Source organism: Opisthocomus hoazin, chromosome 8 (assembly GCF_030867145.1).
Source record: "Opisthocomus hoazin isolate bOpiHoa1 chromosome 8, bOpiHoa1.hap1, whole genome shotgun sequence".
In the NCBI taxonomy this organism is placed as follows: Eukaryota; Metazoa; Chordata; class Aves; order Opisthocomiformes; family Opisthocomidae; genus Opisthocomus; species Opisthocomus hoazin.
Genome location: NC_134421.1, coordinates 10,584,973 through 10,610,958, shown reverse-complemented (window position 1 = coordinate 10,610,958; position 25,986 = coordinate 10,584,973). Strand labels below are relative to the sequence as shown.

General features: G+C 43.0%; 1 protein-coding gene across 6 annotated transcripts in view; it reads right to left on the bottom strand.

Annotated features, from left to right (window-relative positions):
• The window catches only part of TBXAS1 (thromboxane A synthase 1), a 249,957-nt gene that overhangs the window by 77,056 nt on the left and 146,915 nt on the right, over positions 1–25,986 (bottom strand). For all 6 annotated transcript variants that reach the window (XM_075428425.1, XM_075428429.1, XM_075428427.1 and 3 more), the window contains 3 exons: positions 20,521–20,609; positions 17,912–18,060; positions 16,442–16,572 (listed from right to left, as the gene is read on the bottom strand). In XM_075428425.1, coding sequence (XP_075284540.1) covers positions 16,442–16,572; positions 17,912–18,060; positions 20,521–20,609 — 369 coding nt within the window. The remainder of the gene's footprint in view (positions 1–16,441; positions 16,573–17,911; positions 18,061–20,520; positions 20,610–25,986) is intronic.

The following is a 25,986-nucleotide window of genomic DNA, read 5'->3' as shown; positions in this document are numbered from 1 at the left end:
TCAGAGCTCCAGCCAGCCTGGCCTCGAACACTTCCAGGGAGGGGGTATCCAGAGCTTCCCTGGGCAACCTGTTCCAGTGCCTCATAAGCCTCATCATAAAGAACTTCGTCCTTAAAGAACTTCCCCTTGTCCTATCACTACATGCCCTTGTAAAAATCCCCTCTCCAGCCTTCTCGTAGGGCCACTTCAGGTACTGGAAGGCTGCAATAAGGTCTCCCCAAAACCTTCCCTTTTGCAGGCTGAACAGCCCCAACTCTCTCAGCCTCCCCTCACAGGAAAGGTGTTCCAGCCCTCTGATCAATTTTGTGGCCCTCCTCTGGACCACCTCCAACAGGCCCCTGGAACCACTTCAGATCCAGTAGTTAGTCATAGGTCCATAGTCCACTTCAGATCTAATTGATAGTGAATGGAGAGAGAGCAAAGAACTGTTTCTAGTTGAGACAAGCTTAACACAGCTCTTTATGGCTCTTGTAGAAGGAGGCTGGTTTTAACATTAAGCATGTGGACCTGTTGGCTGTGATCTCAAAATATCCTAGGCAGAGGCTGAACTTGGTTGAAGTGGTATGTAGGATGAAGAGAAACCACAATTACAGAAGAAAGAAAATAAGGCACACACCTATTTGATTGTTAATTAATTATGTGGGCCCACAGAGAAACCTATGGCTCGCCCAGTGAGCTGAAAACCCTTCCAGTAGTTCTTCAGTGTAAAATGCAGGGATTGCCTGCAGCCTGGTCCATTTACACCTCTAATGAACTGACCATCTTCTCTGGCTCTGGGGGTTTTCATTCCAACACCAGGCTGAGCAGAACAAGCTGCGTGTCCAAGAGAAGCACTAAGTTCCTCCATGACATTCAGTCCAACGGCAAGCAAGCATCATGCCCTTGTGGCAGCTGGTTGGCACCTCTGCCACGTTGGGTTGGCAGCCTCAGCCCAGAGCACAGCACATCAGTATCCCCACCACGGCTCCCTCCATCGCACACACACACGTGAGGAAGGCTCAGAAAACAGTCCAAAATGCAATGGCCAGAGAGTCTCTCCAGCTTTCCCAATGCCTACAGCTCGGCAAGCAAAAGACACTGGTAGCACATAACAGTGGATGGCAACCTCCTTACTCTGTATTTGCAAAACATTTAGGACAACACTACTCTGATAATGACTCCTGGCATTATCAGAGTACAAACAAGAAATATTGGATTTGTTTGTGCGGTAGCTGAGCTTCTCCCGCCCCACGCATTTTTTGCTGCTTAGAGGTGGAGGAGTGAGGTTATCAGAACACACAGCGAGTAAATATAGCAAGCGAAGAAATAACTGGGCGCTGTGGAAGGAGAACAGCTCGGGCCGGCCCCCCCATGCACGCCAGCGTGTGGAACGGGCGCCGACTCCCAAGTCTGCAGCGAGCTGACCGCCCTGCTGCTGCAGACCGTACGCACGCACCCTCTCCCGGAGCTTATCTGGCCTCCCAGTAAACCATCGGACACTCCTCCCCTCCGCTGTTTGCCGGAGGAAGGGAGGACGCAGGAAGGGAGTGCTTTAGGATAAGTGTCTGACACCCAGAAGCTTGACCCTCTGCTGACTTTAACTGCTGACTAAAGGCTGCTGTTGCAGGCAGCCCTCTGTTCCTTTTCAATTTCCCACAGATTATAATTGTATTTGCTTAAATTTAATTCCTGATTGATAATCAGTTCTGGTTTTAGCAGTTGCCTGACATTCAAGAAAACGCACCAGAATCTCATTATTCCTTCTTTAACCTCTGTTCTTCCTGCCCCATGTGCTCTCCTTAACATGTTTGCAAAGCCCCAGCACTCACTCCGAAGAGCTAGCAGATCGTTTCGGGGCCATCCTGGGAATTTACTGTTCACATCCTGCCCTCCCTCATCTCTCCCATGGTTTGTTCAAGATCCTCTCCTTCTGCATGACATTACATATAGATTGCATACATTTTCAGGGAAGGAAAACCTCATTATTTTTTTTTGTGATGGCCTTAAGTAATTCTGGGTAACTAAAAAAAAAAATATCTTTAACTAAACTAATTATGGCTGTGAGACCATGAATGATACTGTTACAAAAAAGTACAGTTAATGTTATTTATTATATTTATTAACAATATGGAAAAAAACACTTGCCTTTTCTATCTCTTTTCTGAGGAACTACTCTCTGCTGCTGGCGGGCAATCCCACTGCTGGCTTCTCCATTCATGATCACACCTGCACCCTACATTAGGATTTATCCTGGATCTTCAGCTATATTCAACTGGCTTTTACCTGTAGTACATAAATCGCTTCTACATCTGACTCTCCACTTGTGTGCATGAAGGGGTACAGGTTTGTAAAGCAGTGGGTGAAAGCAGCACTGGGAAGGAAAGGATTATTTTCAGCTACCACTAACAAATTGCGTTCTCCTCCGCAGTCGCACAGACGCTCGGTTCAGTTATGGGTTTTATCCAATAGATGGCTCCTTGGTAGCAGGAAGGATTCTCCCCCGCTCTCCTTTCCTTCACAGAGTTTCAATGCGACTACTAATATTTACACAGCTATTATCTTGCAAATATAGGCATTTTGTGCACACTGATAAACACACAAAAGAAGCACGTGTGCATGAATTAAAGAACAAAAGAAAAATTAGATGGCGTTTTATGTATTTCATGACACTTTGTCCGCTGCCAGCACAGGGATGCATGAAAAATGACAGTCAGGCAGCCCTGTGGTCTGGAACGCTTCCTAAAGTCAAACTAAGAAAAAAAAAACAACTTCAGAAACACATGAATATTAACAGCATGCCAGAATACCAGCTGTCTTTCTCCCCAAAAATATGAGGAAATCTCCCACATCTTAAATATCCCTGACTGAGCAATACTTAAGCAACTTACAGGCATCATTACTCCTCTGCCCATGAAAGATTTTTTGAAAAAAAAAAAAAAATCCTATGTGTAATTATTGATATGATAAACCAGGAGAACTCTGTGTAATTGGCAGGGAGCAAGTTACCATCATTATGAGTAATGCTGTGATTTCTGCAATGGGGAAAGTGAATACATTTTTTTTTTCTTTTCCAGAAAAACATAATCAGAATAATAATAGCAAAACCCAAGACCTTAATTACATTCAGACAAATCATGCTGCTTATCCCATATACACGCTTGTGACTTTGAATCAGAAAAGCAGTTCCCCGTCATTCCTGTCCTGAGATCTACCTTGCATCTCACCCAGATCTTGTCAAGCTCTTGTCAAACACCTCACAATTACCCTACTTTGGGGATTGTGACCCTCTGGTCAGACCGCACTATCAAGTTAAAAGTGAAAACAGAACACCCACAATAAATAATGAATCTCACAGAAGCCAGACCACGGCTATTAAAATCCCTACGGCTTAACACTTCAAGGGGACACAACTATAAGACCACTATACCCGCTGTTAGTGTCTAAAATAACAACATTCCTAATAATAACCTTTGTCCTTGAAATACTAAGTTGCCTTGAAAAGGAGGGGAAAGGTACCAGTTTACTACATATATACATATAAATATACAGCTTCTTAACATTAGCACAATTACAGCCGTAATAACTGTCGAGGAAAAATAAATGCTTCATCCCTGCTCAAAGCTGAGCACAATCACCGTTTACATTTCAGTGCTCGAAAAGAACTTGCCCAATTCCATACCTCAGATCAGCTTTTTGCTAGCTAAAAGTTGGAAAATGTGGACCAGCTTGCCCTTTGCTCACTCCAAGATAAGCTCATCAGCACGCTTGCTCGTGCGATGTCCCACTGCTGCTTCCCTTTACTCCTGAGCAGACACCCCGAAGAGTCCTCCAGCCTGAAGGGTACTGTGCAGAGAACCAGCACATGCAAAGGTAACCTGGTGCTCCGGTGACCCCTCAGCTGGCATTCAGGGCCCTCCACATGCCCAAAAGAACAGCCGTGACGTTTCTCTTAAACTGTACAACGAGCAGATTTATCTCCTGGCCAGTCCCAACACTGGTGAAACACAAAAGCTCCATCTCTCCTCCTTTCTCTCGGGATGTTGCAGCCAGCAGAACCTACGCAGACCCAAAGCCAAGCCTGCAGACTGTCACCCTCCTCCCCTTTTTAAGGGGCCAAGTTACAAACACGCTAAAAATCAGAGATCGCATCTGAAATACTCACAACAGTTTTCACCATGGAGCAGTTTAAAACAGGCAGCAGTGATATTCATTAAGCTGTTAATAATGGATTGTGGCACAAAGCAATTTATCAAGTTTCCTTTGTAATTAAAATCACTGAATATTTGGGCACTTGCAATGCACCTAGCCCTCCCTGCTTCTGAAGCTTTACATTTTAATGTGAATTATGGCTCCCTCTCCCCAGAGACCTACTAAAAAGCCCATTTTAATTGGTATGTTTTTAATTGAGATGGCATTATTAAAAAGTGTACATTTCTGTTGGAGAGAGAAGGGAGGTGCTCGGCTCCCCTCCAGTCTCTGTCTCTCTTAGATATAGCTTGCTTATCCCAGTGGGAGGGAAAAACGAAGGGCAGCCGCTGCGAAGAAAGCGGAGAAGCCCAGTGCAGTCACAGGCTATGAAGCCAGGGCAAGGCTGCCACTGACTGCCATGGATGCAGGATTTCCTAGGCAGATCTCTGGCGAGGGAGAGGAATCGTCGCAACCGTTCAGGTCGCTCCTTAGCAAAAAGCAGACCGGGGAACGCCACGCAGGGATTCCTGCCTCGCAGCCAGCTGACATCGAGGGCACGTTTTAGAAAGCTTCTCCTCGAGGTTTCCAGTGACAGACAATCTGTTGTTTTTCCATAATAAGTAACTCTAACGTTAAATTATCCTCAAAATCCAGATACAGTCATGAGTGGATGGGGTCTAGCTAAGGCCTCCGGTTCCGCTGGCTCCAGCAGGCTTGGGGGAGAGGTAGCCCCCCGGGGCAACCTGGGCACAGTGACAAGGAGAGAATTGCCCCGGCAAACAAAGTTGGTCACATTTGTGCACCAAGATGGTCAGACTGACTTGCCACCAGGTTCAAAAGAAAAGCAACTTCATGCACTTGGCATCCAAATGCTGGCCACATAACTGGCTCCCTTGTAGGCAAGATGGGCTGTCAGTGTCTCTTATGAGTAGGAATATGGATCTGCTAAGGTAAGTAGACACAAGAGAAAAGGGAGAAATATCAAAGCAGTGCAAAGTAGATACCAACAGTTGAGACAGATCAAGGGAAAAACCTCCAGGGATCAAAACATGCCAACAGATGGACAAGACGGTTAAACCAGAATGAAATATCATGGAACAGCTTTTTCATAACTGCTCTGGAAAAGGTCATACTGTATTGCAAAAAGAAGGCAGTGTGTGGGGCTGAGAGAGGTCACTGTAGGCAAATAGAGACACAGAGACACTAACAGAGAAAAATTCGAAGATCACCCACTAACACTACGAGGGCTGCAACTCCCCTTCTAGTTCTGGGAGTGACTCAGGGAGGAAGGATGGTGAACCAATAACAGATAAAAGAAAAAAAAAAAAGGGGGTGAAATATGAAATACAAAACTGAAAATGTTAAAACTGACAGAGAAAGGGAAAACTCTGTTACTGCAATTAGGTCAGTAAATCTGATTTTTTTTCTAAATTAAGAATTTAGATGCTATGCTCTAGTTACATATGCCAGAAGAAAGCCTGTTTGTAAGAGGGAAGGTACCCAAACATGCTATTGCTCTGAACAAGTTAAATAAATACATAAAACTTTCAGTCAACAGATCCCTTGCAGATTTAGATCAAGTAAAAAAGAAAAAAAAGAACCAGCTATGTAAATCCTTGGCATTAAAGGCCACCACCCTGTTATGCTGGAGATTAATCTCCACATGATTTCATTTTATGGCAAGATTCCCTTTTTTGTTGTTAGAAGAACCCCACACCCTGGATGTAGACCAGATCACAGATTAAGCAGGAAAAAAAGAAGGGCTTTCTGTGACCTAAAGTAGGATCTTCTGAGAAACTTGGGAGGGACAGACCACAAGTGTATCATACAGAAGAGATGAGGAACTGTAAGAGACAGAAGTTGCAAAAGAAAGGGAACGCACACAACTTCAGAGTGAGACCTTTCCCTTTCAGCCAAAGGGATGAACACCAAGACCATACCATGAAGGAAAGCAAATGACAGAAAGCGGGGAAAAACAGGTTGGAGAAGATGTACTTTATGCTGAGGGAATTGCAAAGGGAAACTGTGCTTCCAAGCCTATAGGAAAACGACCTTTGAAGACAGATGTAACACTGCTTAGGCTGGATATTTTGCACAGATGAGAACATGCAGCAGAAAGGTTAGATTACTTACTGATTTGGCATGTATCAACAGATTGCATCAGATTCTGCCCGAAGCGCTATAAAAGAAAGGCAGATGGAGATGCCTTACTCCCTTCCCAGAAAACAGATACTTTTTTCTCAGCTCTGGACACAGTAAAGTCTCATTGGGTTGGTGTAGCTTCTGTGACCCAACACCCAGGAACATTTCCCCAGATACACAGAGACCCAACAGGTTGCAACAGCCTTGATCCAATTACTTTCCCTGATCAGAGTACCAGGGGAGACGCTAACTAACCAAGGGACAAACTTTATGTCTAAGGTCAGAAACAGCAGTATTGAGTACCAGGTATAAAAAGTATTAAAACCTATGCCACATCCTCCTCCAACAGATGGCCTTTCAGAAAGATTTAATCAGACATTGAAATGCATGCTGCGAATACTCATTACTAGCACAGGATCAGGCTGGGACAAGTGGCCAGCACTGACGTTATTGCCTACAGGGAACTACCACAGGCATAAACAGGATTTTCAACGTTTGAACTTCTCTCTGGGTAACAAGCCCATGGTCTCTTCGCCATCAAAAGTGAGAGTAAAGCAAAAAAAATCATAATGAGGTGAGCAAGGTCTAGGGTGCAGAGGAGAAGCAAGAGACCCAGGCCCTCATAAGGAACAACCACCTTTTTTTTTTTTTTGCTACCTCATCCTCCATTTTTCACCTGTGCTGGTCAAGCTACCACTGTGTTCTGTGACATAGACTAGCGCTTGTCGGATCCATCTTCAAAGCACAATGAGCTCCTGCTCTTCTTACTTTTCTGGACACAATGAATCATAGAATAGCTTGGGTTGGAAGGGACCTTTCAAGGTCATCCGGTTCAAACCCCCTGCAGTGAGCAGGGACATCTTCAACTACATCAGGCTGCTCAGAGCCCCGTCCAACCTGACCTTCAATGTTGCCAGGGATGGGGCATCCACCGCCTCTCTGAGCAACCTGTTGCAGTGTTTCACCACCCTCCTTGTAAAAAATTTCTTCCGTATATCTAGTCTAAATCTACCCTCCTTTAGTCTAAAACCATTATCCCTTCTCCTATCACAACAGGCCCTGCTAAGATGATCTTTTTTATAAGCCCCCATTAAGTACTGAAAGGCTTCACTAAGGTCTCCCCGCAGCCTTCTCTTCTCCAGGCTGAACAGCCCCAACTCTCTCAGCCTTTCTTCATAGGAGAGGTGCTCCAGCCCTCGGATCGCTTTTGTGGCCCTCCTCTGGATCCGCTCCAACAGGTCCATGTCTTTCCTGTGCTGAGGGCTGCAGAGCTGGACACAGGATTCCAGGTGGGGTCTCACCAGAGCAGAGCAGAGGGGCAGAATCCCCTCCCTCAACCTGCTGGCCACTCTTCTCTTGATACAGCCCAGGGTACAGTCAGCTTTCTGGGCTGTGATCACACGTTGTCAGCTGAAGTCCAGCTTTTCATCCACTAGTACCCCCAAGTCCTTCTCGGCAGGGCTGCTCTCAATTCCTTCATCCCACAGCCTATATTGATAGCAGGAGTTGCCCCAACCCAGATGCTGGACCCTCCAGTCGGCCTTGTTGAACCTCAAGAGGTTCATATGGGCTCACTTCTCAAGCTTGTCCAGGTCCCTCTGGATAGCATTCCATCTCTCAACACAGCACTCAGCTTGGTGTCATCTGCAGACTTGCTGAGAGTGCACTCCATCCTGCTATGCTACTGATGAAGATATTAAACAGTACTGGTCCCAATACAGACCCCCGAGGGACACCACTTGTCACTGATCTGCATCTGGACATCGAGCTGTTGATCACCACCCTCTGGATGTGACCATCCAACCAATTCCTCATCCACCAAACAGTCCACCCATTCAATCCATGGGTGGATCCCATGGAGAGATCGCAGTCTCCCCAATTTAGAGAGCAGGATGTTGTGGGGGACCGTGTCAAAGGCCTTACAGAAGTCCTGATAGACAACATCCTTACCTCCACCCTTGTCCGCTGATGTAGTCACTCCATCATAGAAGGCCACTAGGTTGGTCAGGCAGGACTTGCCCTTCGTGAAGCCATGCTGGCTGTCCCAGATCACCTCCCTGTCCTCCATGTGCCCTAGCATAGCTTCTAGAGGGATCTGTTCCACACACAGAGGTGAGGCTGACAGGTCGGTAGTTCCCAGGGTCCTCATTTCTACCCTTTTTAAAACAAAGCGGTGACCACTCCCTCCCTTTCAGTATGAAGAACACGAAAAACAGGGTATAGGCACAACAATCAGCACCTAGGAGGAGGTGTAAGTAGGGCTGGCCAAAACAATAAAAGAAAAAGGACTTTTGATCTCCCCTTCAACGATGGGGTGGTTTCTTTGAAAAACACAGGTTTGCCTTTTAATTCTTTCCTCCTCCAGTTTTTCAGAGAAATTTTACTGCAAACATTATTTAAGAGAGTCCTTAAGCTATCTTTTGACCTGGATTTTTGATAACAATATTTTAAGTGACTGATGTTACCATATAAACACAATTTTTAAAAAGTCACTAAAACCCTTGACATTACCAACAACTGAGTATGTGGGTTTATTTATTTTTTACTCTGGATGAAAAAGCCTTTCTTCAACACTAAAAATCCCACCCTTCTCATTTAAATAATGTTTCTCAAATACTGTAGATCAGAAAAGCCAAATGTCCATCTTCACTTCCTGCACCAGTTAGTGAAAACAGGAGGAAAATGCACGCAAATCTTATTGACAGAAGCATTTAAGTCCTTTCTCGTATAATTCTGAAGACATCTTGTAGGCCTATTGACTTCCTGTGGATTAATGCTGCTATAGGGAGTATGTGAACCTCCCCTGTTCTCCCTAGAAAGAGGCAAAGATACAATTTTTTTGAAGGTCCTCTGAAGAAGCTCTACCACACATCTCTTAGAAAGTGAGGTTAGCTTTTCCTGCATAGGTACTCACATTTTCCCAGTACTGTCTGCAAGATCATTCTTGGCAACTCTGTACACCCCAAAACTTCACCAGCCTAGTCCGCATGAACACTCTGGTTCTTTGTTTTCACAGAATCACAGAATGTGAGGGGCTGGAAGGAATCTCTGTGGGTTATCTAGTCCAACCCCCCTGCAGAAGCAGGGTCACCCAGAGCAGGCTGCACAGGACCTTGTCCAGGTGGGGCTTGAATATCTCCAGAGAAGGAGACTCCACAACGTCCCTGGCCAGCCTGTTCCAGGGCTCCGTCACCCTCAGAGGGAAGAAGTTCTTCCTCGTGTTCAGACAGAACTTCCTATGCTTCAGTTTGTGCCCATTGCCCCTTGTCCTGTTGCTGGGCACCACTGGAAAGAGTCTGGCCCCATCCTCCTGACACCCACCCTTGAGATATTTACAAGAATTTATTAGGTCCCCTCTCAGCCTTCTCTTCTTCAGACTGAACAAGCCCAGTTCCCTCAGCCTCTCCTCGCAGGAGAGATGCTCCAGTCCCCTCACCATCCTCATAGCCCTCTGCTGGACTCTCTCCAGTAGCTCCTCATCTTTCTTGCACTGGGGAGCCCAGAACTGGACACAGTACTCCAGATGGGGCCTCACTTTCATTTCTGTCCTTTGGTGCAAGTATATGTTCTTGTAAACTAAGCATGTGAGTGGTGCTCCGAGAAGTCAACAAGGTGGCTTGCGTGCATGACAGCACTTTGTACCGCAGATGTTAGCCGAGGTGGGACATGCGAAATATGAGATAGGGACACCACTCCTGTCACCCTCTGAAGAAGAAATGAATATACACAGCAGTGGCTGAAAAAGACTAAAAGGGAGTGGGGAGAGATGGGCATATTGGAGAAAGAGTCCCAGATGCCAAGATTATTTTGTTACGGTTGCTGCAGGGTTTGCTGGAGTGGGACAGATAACATATACATTATACCATCTGCCTATTCCTTGTCTAGGATCCATAAAGTACTCTGATCCATAACCGAGGAGGCAGTAGAAATGGTGCGCTAAGAGCAAAGGTAAGCGATAGCAAGCAGATCTGGTACTTGCTGCTGGCAGCAGGTAACCAAGCAGACATTTGCTCTCTTCTGGTGACTGCAGTGCTCATAAAGCGCTGGGCTCGCAGGTGTGCCTGGCTGCAGAACTGGGACAGATGCAGCAGTAATGCAAAAATCTTCCTGCTTGCTCACCAACGCGCCACGGAGATGAGAAAGTCAGCGCTCTCGTTACTTGTTCTGTCCTTGATCTCTTTTGAGCAGAGAGACTGCAGAACTGCATTTCATGATGAAAGCACCTCAGCCAGACCCTTCAGCCCAGGCCTGAAACCAAAAGATCATACTTCGAAGGCCTGCAATTCATCGCTGGAAAGAGAACAGCAGACTGACCAAGAAATTTCAACTGATGACCAAAAGTAACAGGGATTTCAAGTTCATCTCCATTCAGGGTTTTGAGGCCTTGCTATGTTTAAATGCCCACTGAAGAAACCCTGAGGAAGTTATAAAATTTATTACATCTTTAAGAAAAAAAAAAAAGGATTTTTCTTCAAATGTGGGAAGGAACGAACACAATTTTAAAAGGAAGCAGTAATGGTTTGATTTGCAAAAGAAGGTGAATAAATAAAACAGCTTTTAACATACTGCCACTTATTTTCTCTCTTAGAATCACTGTATGCTGCCCAAGCACAAACACCAGATTTAACGTTCAAAAGGTTTTCAACATCTTCTAGAGGAATGATATCCTTCTGCTTAAAACAGCAGAGACACAAGGTTTGAGATTTGGGTTCAAACCCCATATTTCGCACAAATTCTCTCTATACCTTTAAGACACACATTCACCTTTCTGGAAAGCCCACTTCACATTTCCCCTCCGCAAAGGCATCGGATAACGACATCAAACCGTAAGAACAGCCCAGCGGAACAGAATTGCAGCATTCCTCCTCCAGGCTCAGAAAAACAAAAGGACCAGACTGATCCTTTGTTTTACTAGCTTGATAAATCAATAAAAATTGATTATTTACCATCGCTATATAGTCTGTATCCTTAAATGGACACCTCCTTCTTTCAAATATAAACAAGTTTGGCTTAGTTTTCCACAAAGGCAGGAAAACTGCACACTATTAAAAGGTGTCTAATCCACCCATCTGCTGTTTCCTTAGAAAAATATTTACTTTTTAACATCTGTACTGCATTTCCACAGTTCAAACACACACATAGGTCCTGGAATGTACACAGTATTTAGCAAATTTTTAACTAAGTTTTCTTAGTAATTGTATAGTTTTCCCTTGACAAGGAGAGGATCAGACGTTTTCAGGAGGATTATCTCTGCTCAACTCATTTCAAGCAGCTTGAATAAAATAGTTCATTAGTTCATGAAAAGGAAAAACTCTAGGGAACTGCTGGGGAAGGAAGAGAAAAGGACAGAATGCCACAGTAATTAGGTTTTCAGATTGTTCCTTATCCTCCAGAATGCAGGTACACACACACATATGTCCCTCTCCCCCTTAGGTAAAGCATTTAGGGGAGCTCATTGTATGTTTTTCCCAGGGAATCAGTGTTCCAGAGATTAAAGTTGTAACCAGGCCATCATTTCCCAGAAAGATATTAACAGTTACCACTTCCTTATCATACATCACTATTGCTACCCAGCAGTGAAAGGGCAGCTCTCTCTCCTCTGCAAGCATTTAAAGAGCTGTTTCAGACTTCCTCAAAAGTCAGTTTCCCGACCTTCTTCGGCTCCCATGACTGATGCTGAAAAACCAAAGGACCTCTACACACCAGGAATCACTTGTACCTGCCCAGGCGTATGAGCAGATCTGCAGGCAGCAGAGCCACTGACTGTACCTACCTGGGATCAGGGAAGGGGTTGGCCAGGAATGAGGATGGGAAGTGAGGAAAACTGGAGGAGGTTGCACTTGTTCACTGGAAGTTGCTGACCAGAGGACAACCTTTTTTGATCTAGACCTAGCACAGTAGAGTACAGAGCATCCCAGGGCCATACCAGTTCACGGGAGGCCAGATCATCACCAGGGCTGACAGTACCATGCATCTTCTTTGTACCTTTACACTACGTGGCTCACGAGCAGCGTGGTTCACAGCAGCACAGCCTTCACACCATTCTCCCATTGTTTCTTCTGTCTGCTCTGCACTTACACTAAAAGCATCCAGGTAGTCCGTAGGTCTCCAGCTGGACTGGCTAAACTGCCAACCAAGATGCCAATGAACACAGTTCTGGTGATACTTCTCTGTGGTTTGTCACCCTCTCATTTCAAATCGACTTGAGACCACCAAGAAACCGCTAAATATCATCAGAAACATCCTCAGGTCACTACCTGCCTTGCATGGAATTATGCATGCATAGCAGACAGTATGACTGAAAAAATTGGGAGATGCCAGAAGAATGTGTTCCACCCTCTATGTACTCTCCCATTCTCCTTGTTAAAGGGTGCATATTTTGAAAACTGGATTTTCCCACAGACCTGTTGTGATTTTCCAAAAATAATGTTTTGTAATATCCTTAAATTGTTACATTCCCATTGTTGTTATTACTGTGGATTACAAATGAAATTCTAGCCTTTCATCTGCTGAGGGGGCTTAGTTTCAACCCACAGTTTTAGAAAGGAGTCTCAGTTTTGAGCCATGAAAGACTCCTCCATCTAGATATCATAATTTAAAACAGACTGGTAGGTTAAGAACTGAGCTATAACATGATAGGAAAACAAGTCTTAATGAACAATGATTTGCATACAAGATTATTAAATGAAAATCGATCAAACTATCATTTATTGAAGTAAACAAACAGTCTAGCTGCCCTGTTTCTGGAAACATTTTGCCTAAGGGAAAAATTTAAACCTGGGCAGATAATCAGGATAAGGTATTTGAACACTCAAATCCTGCTGGAGTCTTCAAAGTAGGTGTTAAGTGGTGCATTAAATTTGTGCTGTTTTGTCTAAGCAGGGTGAATTTGCTCTTCTGTAAATAGTGGGAAAAGCATTTTACAATAATTTGAATCCATGAATAACTGCAATATATTAAAATATCTAAAGTATGACCACTAAATGTTTTTGTACATAAGCCAAATGAGTGGTATATCCAGGACTGAAATGACTTGACTGACCAAAGAAAGATAATATATAATTAAAATGACATCTGCAGCACTAACCAATGGGCTGAGAGAAAGTGACATCACAGATCTCCTATAAGCTGGAAGCGTATTATTAGATCTAAACCTGGCTGTAAAATTACTATCTGCCCGTGGGATTATCTTTAGGCATTCAGAACCATTGTTTCATTTACTGATAGAACAGCAATGATAACAGGCTGACTTCGCTTGTCACATTGTTTTTTGGCCTTTCTTTATTCTTCGCTCACATTAGCTGCAGATGAGAGGAAGACACGCTTCAGCTGAATCATTTTCACAGAGCTTTTCATTATTTTACAGTTGTTTTACAGGCTGTTTATTTTTTTGCTCCCCCTCAAAGAAAAAAAAACAAACAAAACAAAGCATTTTTAATTGTAATAAAAATCAATGAGGAGTAAAAGATGCACAGAATGTAACATCCAGGAATGTGGCAACTAAGGAATACCCACTGGCCTAATGCAGCACAGGGAGACCATAAGACTTTGCTTGTAGCTCCCATTATTAGCACAAAGAACCAGTAGCTACCGGTTATATCCCAGCCTCATTAAAATTCAGTGCCAAAATTCCGACTGACTGCAGTGGGTACATTTCATCATTTGAGACCTAGGACACAGGACATAATTCTCCTTCAGTGCAGGGCTATCTGGGACACCTAATCTCTACAGATTACATTTCTGCATTAAATTGGACACAGCTGCATTTTGATCTGTTTCACACGCCATTTTTATGTTCCTGGCAAATTATTAAGTTGCCTATACTTGTAACAAGACTCATGTGCCACCAACCTAAAATAGCCCAAATTCTAAGAGCACGTAAGGAGACAGGCAGCGAAAAGGGAAAATACAGGAAGCTCCAAACTTTGCCGTTGCTTCTGAAAGCTGTGCTAATGATCCTTAACTGCAAAGTGGACTTCATGCGCTCTCAGAGGTCTGGTCATAAGTGTCTAACTCCCAGTGTTTGAAATAGTTCCCATACACCAATTTTGCAAACTGGGCAAAACTCCAGGAGCAGGCAGGACCACAGCTAGTCATGGACTCATGCATGCACTGCTAAGGCAAACATGGACCTTGTGCTTTCCTCCACGCTGCCCTGACACGGGGCAGCTACTGCCATGTGTTATCTCTTACAGCATCTCCTAACATCCCTTCCAGTATAACCTTAAACCTCTGCTCCATCAACCACTGAAACCGGCAAACAGGCTGCATATGCAGAGAATTCTGCCTCCTGCTCTTGTCACTACCATCTTGCTTTTCTTTGTGTTTTTTTTCCCTAACCACACCCATCTGCTGTCCTTTACCTTAGTCTGCAGTTGGAGGGAGTGACCATCTCTAGTACAGTGAAGGATTTAGCCCATGATTGATGCCCTCAGTGCTACCGTCACAGAAATACGTTGCAATTTTATTAATAGTAGTTAATACATTAACTACTTTTAATCCACATTAGACTGTTTCATTGTCCCTTTTAAAACTGATACACAGAATAGACTTTTCATGCAGATCCCTTCGGCATAAGTCTTTGATTCAAAACTCTCTATATATACAGCCACTCCACTATGCCATTAAAAGCTCATGCTGCATCTGTGAAGTGTCTGCAAGCAGCTTAGATACACCATCCCTGTTAGAAAACATTCCTCCAGCACTCAGCCAGGGCCAGGAACCATGTTTATGAACCATGAATTGTTTGTGGCCGGTCAGTGGTGCTTACCACCTTTTTGATGTAAAGCAGGACGGAGATAAAGACCAAAAAGCTAGTGGGGGCAAAGACTCATAAAGGTGGGCTGGAGGAAAGACAAGAAGCATATGGTGGTACAGCACAACAGATACAGAAGTGAGACATCACTGCAGAAAAAGTCAAAGAGTAGAACACGCAACACAGCAAAGAGCAGCGATGTCTTTGAAAATTAATTTGATTTTTAAATGTGTCCTGGATGTAACATAGGGTAAACTGAAATACATTTTGTCCTGAAAAGTGACAGCTGTGGGTCTAAGCTGTGAGAAAAATCTGGGAGGATCCATTCTCAGCTGTGCTGTTACCCCATCAGAATTGCTCTTCATCTCACAGTGGTAAGAAACATCTCTTACATTTCAATATTAACAGCTTCTTAATGTGTATGTTGCAGTGTGTTTCATGTCAATTGATATGCAAACTTGTCTCAGTTACCTCTAAAATGGAATTCTCATTGATATTCTTTGTTTCTCACTACACATCCATAATTAAGTGGTTAGCTTATTTTTAGGGATATTATGTGCAGTCTGCAGTAAAGAATGGTCCAAAAGGATAAGCAGATCTGAAGAACTTTCGTATCACAGACCTGAAGCACACGGCTATGTTCCAAATGCTCCCTATATCAAGAAAAGAGAGACTTTCATAAAAATGCATGTGCCTTCAGGTACTTCATAGAACAAAAGTGATTAAAACAAAACAAAAAAAACACAGAAATGCCTTATGTCCAGATGACAGAGAAGTACATGGGTAACAAACGATTTGCTAATAAGGCATACCCATTACTTTGCATACTTCAGGTAGAATTTACCACCTTTCTCATCAGCTATCTCAATATCAAGTGTCTGCTGTTAACCCCAGGCGTTCAGGTTCTCTCCATTTTCAACAGCAGTAGGACCTGTCACAGGACTATATCAAATCTACCTCAGTTCCTAGGTAATGACTGGGTTCAAACACTCAGTGGGGGCTCCCCTTTCCTGGTTGTTAAGGAAAAGTAGCACAGAAAAAACACCTGACTAAGATGAGAAAAAATTCTACAGTGTGAATACTTCCTTCTCGGCCTAGAAACTGGGTTGGAAAGTCATCCCAGATGTAACATTTTCTGCATCCTTATTTGAACAGAAAAACTAAGAGAAGCATTCTTTCTTGCAACGTGCTAACAATTCTGCACCAACACCAAGCCTGGTTGATGGTACATAAAACTAAAACCAAATAAAATCTTCACTAAATTGCTCTGAATGTTCAAGCAGACTGAGTCTGCTTTTTCAAGTGAGGCTTATGCCACTTCCAGTTTTTGCTCAAAACATTTGCTTATACATATATTTATCACAGAAATGGCCTTACCTCAGCTGCATCTTGCTGGTCTCTGAAGACAATTGCATTTTTTATGGTTTGGATAAAAAATCCATTCAGTTCCTTTTGTTTCTTGTTTGGCAAAATCCGGAGCAATGGGATCATTATGCATGGGAAAGAAACTGTAAGAGATTTTAAAAAAGAAAACACAGAATCAGACTGTAAAAGCATATAATAGCCCCCTCCTTTCATTAATATTACAAAACTCATGAAGTGGGATGTGTTACTTTCGTGAAACCTGTTTATTCCTCTTTCTCTTTCCCCCTCCCTCTTTTTCTTCCACCCCCATGTCCTTTATAGTCAGGAACTAGAAACCTGAGTGGTCTTGCATCTTAATGAACTCCTGATTAATTTATGGACATCTTAACACTAGCAAATCGGTCATCTGAAAACCCCTGTGCTGTCAACAGGGCAACAGTGTGGAAATTCAGACCACTTAATGTACCAGCAGAAACAGATCAACCAAGGAACCCAATGCCAAACCCTACAGAAACTTTCTTTAATGAAGGATGTGGTCTTATACATACCGGGGCACATTTCTGTCCCTTCAGAAATTAGTCACAAATCCCACTCTGCAATCAGGTTAAACATTAACCCCAGGACATATTGGATACACAACTCCAGAAGGCAACAGCTCGTGTGCTGCTAGTACAGGTGCAATCTGTAATGCCAGCAGGATCAGATGGGCACAGGAAACTTTGCCACTCTGCCACCTGACACTACTGTGAGCAGATCTAGATAGCAAGATGGTAAAACCTTAATCACCTTGATAATGCTGTGGCTTCCTCAGCTACGATTCTTACTGCCCTTGCATTACCAATGACAGCAACACCGTGAAGCCTTAGCTTTCATGCCCTAGAACTAACTGACTTTATACTCCATTACTGCATTCCCTATCCATTCACCTGAAAATAAATGCATTCTCGTAATGACAGCCTGTGCTGGCACTCATGAGCTTTATGCTTTATAGCCATCAACCAGGCTGCTGCTGCTATTCAGATAAGAAATTGTAGGACTTAAACTATCTGCTTATGCTTCTCCAACTCTTTTCTTTAGTGGGTTATCAGCTCACTGTTGTTTACGGTTTGGATTTCAATTTCTACCAAGCAAACCTAATGCACAAGTTCTGAAGGACATTTACTCTATTTTAATGCAGAAGTGTATTAAAAGAGATACCGTAGAAACTACAGGTTCCAGAAACCTTCCACACAAATCAACCAGGAGCATTGCCTTCCCAGACTTTCAGTTTCTGAAGGAAGCTGCATTAACGGTGACAAGAGCTGTAGAGCATATGATGGAAATCTTGAGGGTATACTTGGCCTGTAGGTTGCATTCTGAACAGCTCTGAAATAATAATGTCTGCTATACATTATCCTGCTCCTGCTTTGGCATGTTTTGTAATTTGAGCACAACTTTTAGAAAACTACCATAACATAGTACAAAAAGATAGACTATACTCACGGATTAGAATGAGAAGAGGCTTAAACAAAGACATTTCAAAGAATGTTCTGCAATTCTTAACAAAGGGGTCGCTGGGATTCTTCCAAGAATCCACCTCAGTACCAAAAGCTACGCTACCAACGACATCCAAGGTAAAGCAGTTGTAACACCTGCATTGAGTTGAAGAATAATAAATTATTAGCTACAAATTAAATATCCATTACTACCTTGCTTCTACAAACATCACATAAGATTAATTTTTGCCTCTGATTTTCTTTCTGCTTTTAGATTTGAGCTTTGCCAACAAGAGATGTTTCCATCGTTCTGATAAACGCTGGTGCTTAGTAACAATCACCTTCTCTTTGTCTACAAAGCGAACATATTTTCATAGAGCTCAATAATTCCACTAAAAATTTACAAAAAATACACAATTTCATTTGTTATTACCTAGAAATCAAATGCAACAGGTCACAGATTCATAAGCACTTTGTTAGTATGCATCCTAATATGAGAGATCATTCCTTTCTCATTCTGAACTGCAGAAACCACACCTACTCACAGTCCAGTCTAAACTCTCAGGGACAAGAGGTGCTTAAGAAAAATTTCCTGTTAAAGATTTCCCTCATCTTCTTGATAGTTCCTTTGTAATATAAAATCAGGGTCAAAAACAAGAGGAACTGACACCATGTGAAATCTGTATCTCTGCAGAGGAGCAGCAAATGCTTTGAGAACAAATGATCTACGGACAATGATCTAGAAACTTCAGAACTTGCTGAATCTCTCCCTGCATATCTGACCATCTATCCAGTTGTCTCACCATCTTTATTCCTATGGGGCATTAGCAGCTATAGTTAGTTTTGAGATAAATGGACTGAGAATGTAAAATATCCTCAAAATTTGATTCTTGGGATCAAGTGGTCAAGTTTGCAATGACTGTTTTTCTATGTTCCCTTACAAAAGGCTGATATCAAATTCTCGGGTGCTTTAGCCTGAGTGAGCACACATTAAGAGGAGGACAGGACTCGGGCCCAGTATATCCTGTACATATATTGTGAAGCAGCATTTCTAAACTATGATCTTCGGGCACCATCATTCTGATGACACCAGAGCAGATTTGAAAGATGACAATGGTACTGCAAAGCTAAGTAACTTCTTTGGTTTTCAACTCTTACACACACACAAAAAAAGCATTATTAAAAGTTGAAACGTTAGAAGAGGGTCCACTGCAATAAAACAACAATTTCAGAAGCACTCGATCATCTACCTCTCCAAGGTACTGAAAAAGCTTAAACACAAAATTTTGCGTTGCTGGCAAAACCCAAAATGGCTAAAGACATCTAACGTACAAGATGACAGGAGACTGCAGTAGGGTATTTACATTCAAAAAAATAGCTCCCAAGGCAATTCTGGGAAACTGCAGTGCAATGAGGATCAGATTAATACATGTCAAACCTGCTGAAATGGTAGTATGATAAAACAACTGGAAGATCATATTCCGAGATGGTCACCATCATTCATTTATACTTTCAGAAGGTCTTTTCCAAAGCGCCTCTTGAGAGGTGAAACCCTAGCATGGATCAATAGCTAAAAGACCAGGCAAAGAAAAAGGACAAATGGAAAAAGGGAAAAACCTGGAAGGATTCAAAAGGTCAATTTTCATCAAAGCACTAGGCTAAGCATAACATATCTCAAGGTGTCATAGCATCTCTTCAGATGTTTAATAAAGAGATCTCTGTGCACACATGTACACTTGTGTAGCTACTTGAAAAGAGATGGATGACTTGTGGCTAAATATCTATTTCTTTAGATGAAACAAAATTATTTGCACTGCTCTAGATTGGGGGAAATCACAAAGAACTTCAGAGGGCACTGGCCAACCTAGCAAATTAAGTGTATGCAAAATAGTGCCTATTACTAAGAATGCATTTGAACTACTGATATGCCATACAGGGTCCTAGAAGAAAGGCATCTGCTCAGAGAAAAAGAGCTAGACAGTGTCGAGAACAGTTCAGTGAAGACCTGATGAAAGGGCAACAAAAAAGATAATAGCATATTTAATACATAACAAATTGGAGAAAGCACAGTATGGAAAATATTAGTGTCATTTTATAAATCAATGGTGCATTCTCATCTGGAGTGCTGGTCCCGTTGTTTCACAAAAGGCTAGCGTGCCATTAGAGGGGGTTAGGAGGAATGTGGTAAGAATGATTAAGTGCTCAAAAAACCTCATATAAAAAAAGCAAGAGGGTGATGGACTAGAGGGATTTGACACTAGACCAATTCCTGTATTTGTACATTATTGGCAGCCTGTAGAGAGCAGACTGGACAGGGACTGATGCAGCTTTCCTTTCTGCTTCCAGCTGTTAAAACTTCATTAAACAACAGCTAGAAGTACATTAGACGCTTTTCCAAAATTACTTTTCAAGCATGCAGTGGCTACCCCCAGGAAGAAAAGGCATCTATCAGACACATCCTCTTTTAAACTATGATCTCCACTTATAAAAGCAAGGGAAGAGAAAAAAAAAAAAAAAAATCTTCTTTTATACAGTAAGCGCATATTTAGAATAGCTGCTGCTATTGACATTTTTTTTCCGTGAATCTGCTACTAATTTCTGGCATGTTGAACATACCTCTGGATATCAAAAGCTTTACCAGAATCTGCATAGACTTTCAAGTTACACAGCAGGACGTCACAGGCCTGGTTTATTAGCAGTGTCATCTAGAAAGGAACACATTGTATTGTGAAAAACATTAAAATGTTCTTAAAAAAATCAATTATTCTAAATATAGTTTTATCCAGTAGATGGGACAGAGCTCTCGGGATCCTCTGCAGGTATGGTCAGGCACTTCTGCACAGATGAGATGAAATGTTGGGACTGTCTGCTAAAAATAAACCTACCCGTTACAGGGATGCCCTTCTCCAGCTCTGGGCCGAAACACAAGAGGCCCTGTCGCTTACTTGACCTTGATTCTTGCCCACCCATCGCTATATACACAGGGAGCTATCAAGCAAAGACATCCCCCTCTCTTTTTAATCATTCCCTATTCCAACTGATGATTTATCATGACCCATATTTATAGTACATTACATTTAGGCTATGTATGCTCCAGAGGAGAAGGAATAATGTTTTCCATAGTCCAAATGTCCTGTAAATCCTTAATTTAAGGGATTACATTAGAAAAGCACCACGTATACTATGACAAGTTGCTGAGGGCAAACTGCCATTGCTACCTGAGGAAAAGGTTTTCTGGAGTGGTGATGCCGTTAAATGGACATTCAGGTGAATTTATTCAGCTAATGGTTCTTTTCAGCCACTGACACATGATGGTCAGGTGGACTTACCCACAGCCTGGTTGTAGCTAACAGTGCAATAGTCTCCTCTCTAGCTCTTCACGGACACCATGACATCGGCAACCATCAAGACCTCATTAAACTCTCTCTCTCCTTAACTTTTTACATATGAAAGGCATCAGACACTTGGCCTTGACTACACCTACTAGGGGGGTAGAGGAAGAGTGTAGCAACAATCCAGTCATGACCCTAAAGGCATGATCTGCTATGGACCTTTCTCCATACAGACTGCCGGGAGATCCTTGTAGCCTGCAATCTAATACCACAGTCTTGCCTCAATAACTATGCCAAGCATCAGCAGACATACGCGCAGAAACCTGCCTTTCCTTCCTGAGCAACCTCCTTCAGCATACGGATGACAACAAAGATGAGAACAGACTTGTCCTATGCCTCTAACTTTCCTGTTACCAAAAAAGAGACTTACTGCAGCCTCTCAGCACACTCCAAGAGCTGTGCAGCCTGCCCAGCCAAGTCCATTTTGCTTGGCACTTCTACCTCTGTGAAACTGGCATAACACTTTGCGCACAGGCACACTGCCATCCTAACACATGGGCAAGACTATACGCAGTCAAAAGGCCAACGCGGGAGCATCCAACATGTTTTCCAAAGGCAAAAGTCTGAGTCAAGAATGTGTCTAGCTGCTTTCGAGGTCCCATACCTATATGGGACGGAGCAGGTTGTCGCTATTTCAGTTCAAAGCCGGATTGATTTGAGCTTTGCCACAATCTCACAAGACAATTCTAAAGCCAGATTAGTACTTGGTAAAAGTAGCTGGTACATGTTTGGGAGGTGCACATCACTTTACGTGGCAGTTGTTTTCCCCTTCTGGCTTTCTAAAGAAGGTCCCCTGCAATGAGTTTCTTCTCAAATGGTTCAACAAAATTACCACAGTTCTGTTCAACAGATTGAAACAGGGTGAAACGCTTTACAATCTCCGGGTCCAGCCCCTCCAATGAACTGAACCAGTCAAGGAGAACAAAATGAAAATCCACATTTTAACAGGTATGATGTTTCCTAAACAGATGGTGATCATTTCAGATTCTCCTTTTATTGCCTTATTTTCTCTTTTATTCTTCATCACATCACCAGACCTGCAACCACCCAGCTGGTTGCTGTTGCTTTCCAACAGCTGGCAGAGATGGCAGGGGCATGTACGCCTGGCCAGGTCATCTCACAGCACCTCCGCACTTTTCACATTCCACCAGCCTTTCAAAATACCATTGCAATTCATTTCTAGCCATAAGTTATTTTTATTAGCAAACCTAACCAGGAAAATGGGGAGGGGGCACATGGATTTGATTTATTGTTAGCATGATAGGACAGAGTCATATCAATGAGACAATTATTTGCATATGAAAGCTATGGGGGATATCTACTCAGGAATCCTGGGTTGGGTTTGCGTTTTTATTCCCCTGAGGTACATAAATTAGTCCAAGATTGTTAACTACAAAGACCACAGACTGAAACATTCTCAAGTCCCTTAACATTTTAAACTCTTTGTTCAATTGTCAAGAAAAATAAAGCAGTGCTGGGGGAGGTGAACTCTACCAAACTTTGAAAACCGGCACAAAACCAGACATGTTGATCTGCACCGTCCTGGGTACCACTAACTTCCTATACATTATCATTTGCCAGCCAGAACATAAAAGCTGCATAACCTGCCTGAGATTCAGATCTTGGTGGGTAAACAAACCCCAGCTGCTCTGTGTTCAGATTGGCTGAGAGTAACAGGATGAATAAAAATCTAAACAATATGGTCCCTGTAAATATTTGATCTGCCAGTTATCTAATAGCAAGAGTAGCCCAGAGTCCAAATTTCTTTCTTTCTGCCAAAGAGCAGCATTTGGGGTTAGGGTTTTCATGATGCCAGGGGCTTCGCTGTATAAATCCTGCCAATATGCTATTTGGCACATAACAACAATTAGTTTCTGATTCTGCATACGCACGGTGCATAGAGATGTTTGCACCATTCAAAGGCATCAAAGTCACGTTCCTCTAGCTAGATGTAGTCCTCAGTATTCATTATTATTATTCCCCTTATTATTAGCCCCCAAACTATAAAGTAGAAGGCTGGATCATATTCACTGTAGACAGACACACAGGAGACATTACTGTTCACGCACAGTATGCAGAAGTCACGTTGGGCCTCTTGTCCCACAAATGCGAATAAATACAAAGGAAGGAAAAGGAAGAAGAATAGACCCCTAACATAAGAATTGCTTTTGTACCAGATTCAGTCTTTAGGCAAAGAGCAGAGGGTCAGGAAGATGTTTGAGCGAGGATTTGTTTCCATCATCTCACAGTAGGGCCCTGCTATTCATGGGCACAACTTACCAAGTGAGCAAGTCAACCAGACACTGTCTCGTGGCTCAAGGACATGCACATTTCACATATCAGCTTTTACGTTAGTGATTTGCTCTGTCTCAGGTGAGCACACTTGCTTTGCTGAGTAACAACAGCAATTTACAGAGACCCTTCCAAAATGCCTCTCACCAACGTGCACAAGCAGAGTAAGAGCAAATCCAGGAAACCTCAGTGGTTGGACTGTCAAATCTTACGTCCTAGTGGGACCTGGGAGACCTACACACCTGAGAGTGACATTAGAGGATTTCCCTGCACTGTTCTGCCATGTTATCACAAGTTCTGCTTTGTGTCTCCCTTCGTTTGAAAGAAAATGCCTCAACACAAACTCCATTTTGCAGGTTATTTAGGACAATGCTACATTATGCTGTGCTCTCTTCTTTAATTTTTGTGTACTGTTTTGTTTTAATGGTTGGTTAATGGAGGAGAGGATTCCCAACATACTGATAGGAGATGACAAGACTACTGCAGCACCATCAGAATAAATAAAAATCAATAGGTTTTCTGCTGGTGTTGGCTGTAAAAGGGAGCAAAGCTATTTATCAAGTCTGACAAGGGGTCCAGAACTGCAGGATCATCACAGGCACCACAGCAAAAAGAGGAGGAACAAATTAAGAATTACTAAATAGCAAATCAAGATCGGTATAGCAAGATCACTAACATATCAGCTTGTTTCAGTACATAACAGCTGAGGAGAGCATGACAGGAACACCGGGAAATGCATCTTTTCTTTAAGGGCCACCAGGTATTTTACTTCACCCATTCCCCATGAATTAAATCTTGGATCAGCTTTCAGTGGTCTGTATTCTCCTTTAACAGATGAAAGTTGTTTCACATCCAGAGAATTTAAATAGCTTCTGCCAGATCACCACAGTGATCTGCAGTCAATGGCAGAGCTGGAAGTGAAACTTCTTGGGTCTCCTGCCTCCTATCTCTCATTTCTGGTTCTTAGTGCTCCCAGAGCAATGGCACTATGAGGTCCATCTATGGTTCCACTGGAAAGAGCTTATTGTCAGATCTGTTACTAGCTCCAGTGGTATCTCACATGGGATGCTACCAAATCTTACTGCAGGATGAAGCTTAGAAGTCTACTGATTTATGCTATGCTCACCACTATAGTTTATGCTATGCTCACCACTATAGTATTCGGATTTAGTGTTATCTGGAGCCAAACCTTCCTTCAGTTGGAGTAGACTGCTTTACTAATCTTTACATACTCATTAGAAAAAGAAAATTGGAAAGGGAGAACCATAAAAGCAACAGCGAAACAGTGCACGGCTTTTAAGAAATATTGAGGAGACAGAGGAGAAAAAGCTGAAGAAGATGCCACAAAAACCTGAAAATGCTAGGAAAACAACTCTCTGCGTACATGCAGCAATTGCTACGCTGGCTACCCAACAGCTCCATAATGTCTCATTTCAGTTAATTGCTCTTGGCTTTGCAAACTTCAATATTTCTGGGATCAACTTTTCCACATTTGGTGACTGGCTGTTGGAGGGTTGGTTTTTTCCAAACTAAGGGGAAATTCCTCCAGTTTAGTGAACTTCTCAGTGACAATACACTGCTTCTGTGGAGAGACAAGAGCAAAGGACACCCCTGTCCCCCGCCACAGCAGCTAGATGCCTCTGCAGGGCATTACGGGTCAAACCTTGGCAACACACACCAGCTCTATCTTGGGTTTTGTCCCCCAGCAGCCAGACCGAAGAGTGGATGACCAGCTTCTTGTTCTTGATAGTGCTGAAGTTGTTTCCTTAGCCTAGTAGCAGATTCTAGTGTTTCTGAAACAGAGACATCGGGAACCTACACTCAGCGCTCTGGCCCTCTGTGCATCTTCTGTCTGCAGTGATTGCTATGGGGAGCACACGGCGTTGTTAACATTTACGGCTGTCACAGGCTAATAGCTCCCAGTTCTCTCAGAGCATCCAGACAGACAAGCCTATGTTTGGAGCGGCACTAGGGGCCGCAGCACCCAAGGGGAACCACTCTCTAAAGCCACCCGGGAGCATCACTGGGGAGTTTGCAGAGGGGAACGAAGGCAAGGCAGGCATCCAGAGCAAACAGAGGGGAAGACTTTGGTGTGGGGTTTTGTCAGAGCTCAGACCTCTGTGGCAAAGGAATCAATCAACGTCTTGGGAGAAGAAATGAGGCATGTGTCTAGCAGTATGTAGAAATGTGTATAAAACAATATATCTAGGTTTTTATGCAATAAAGTAATACCAAAACTAGCTTATTTGTAACTCCTCTGAGGTAGAGAGGAAGAGTTTATTACAAACAGGATGTCTTCTACATAACTCTGAATACGCTGTAGTATGGCCAATACTAGAACACGGTATTTTTATTTCCATGCTGCTGTAGAGGTTCTGAGAGAGAGTAATAAATATGG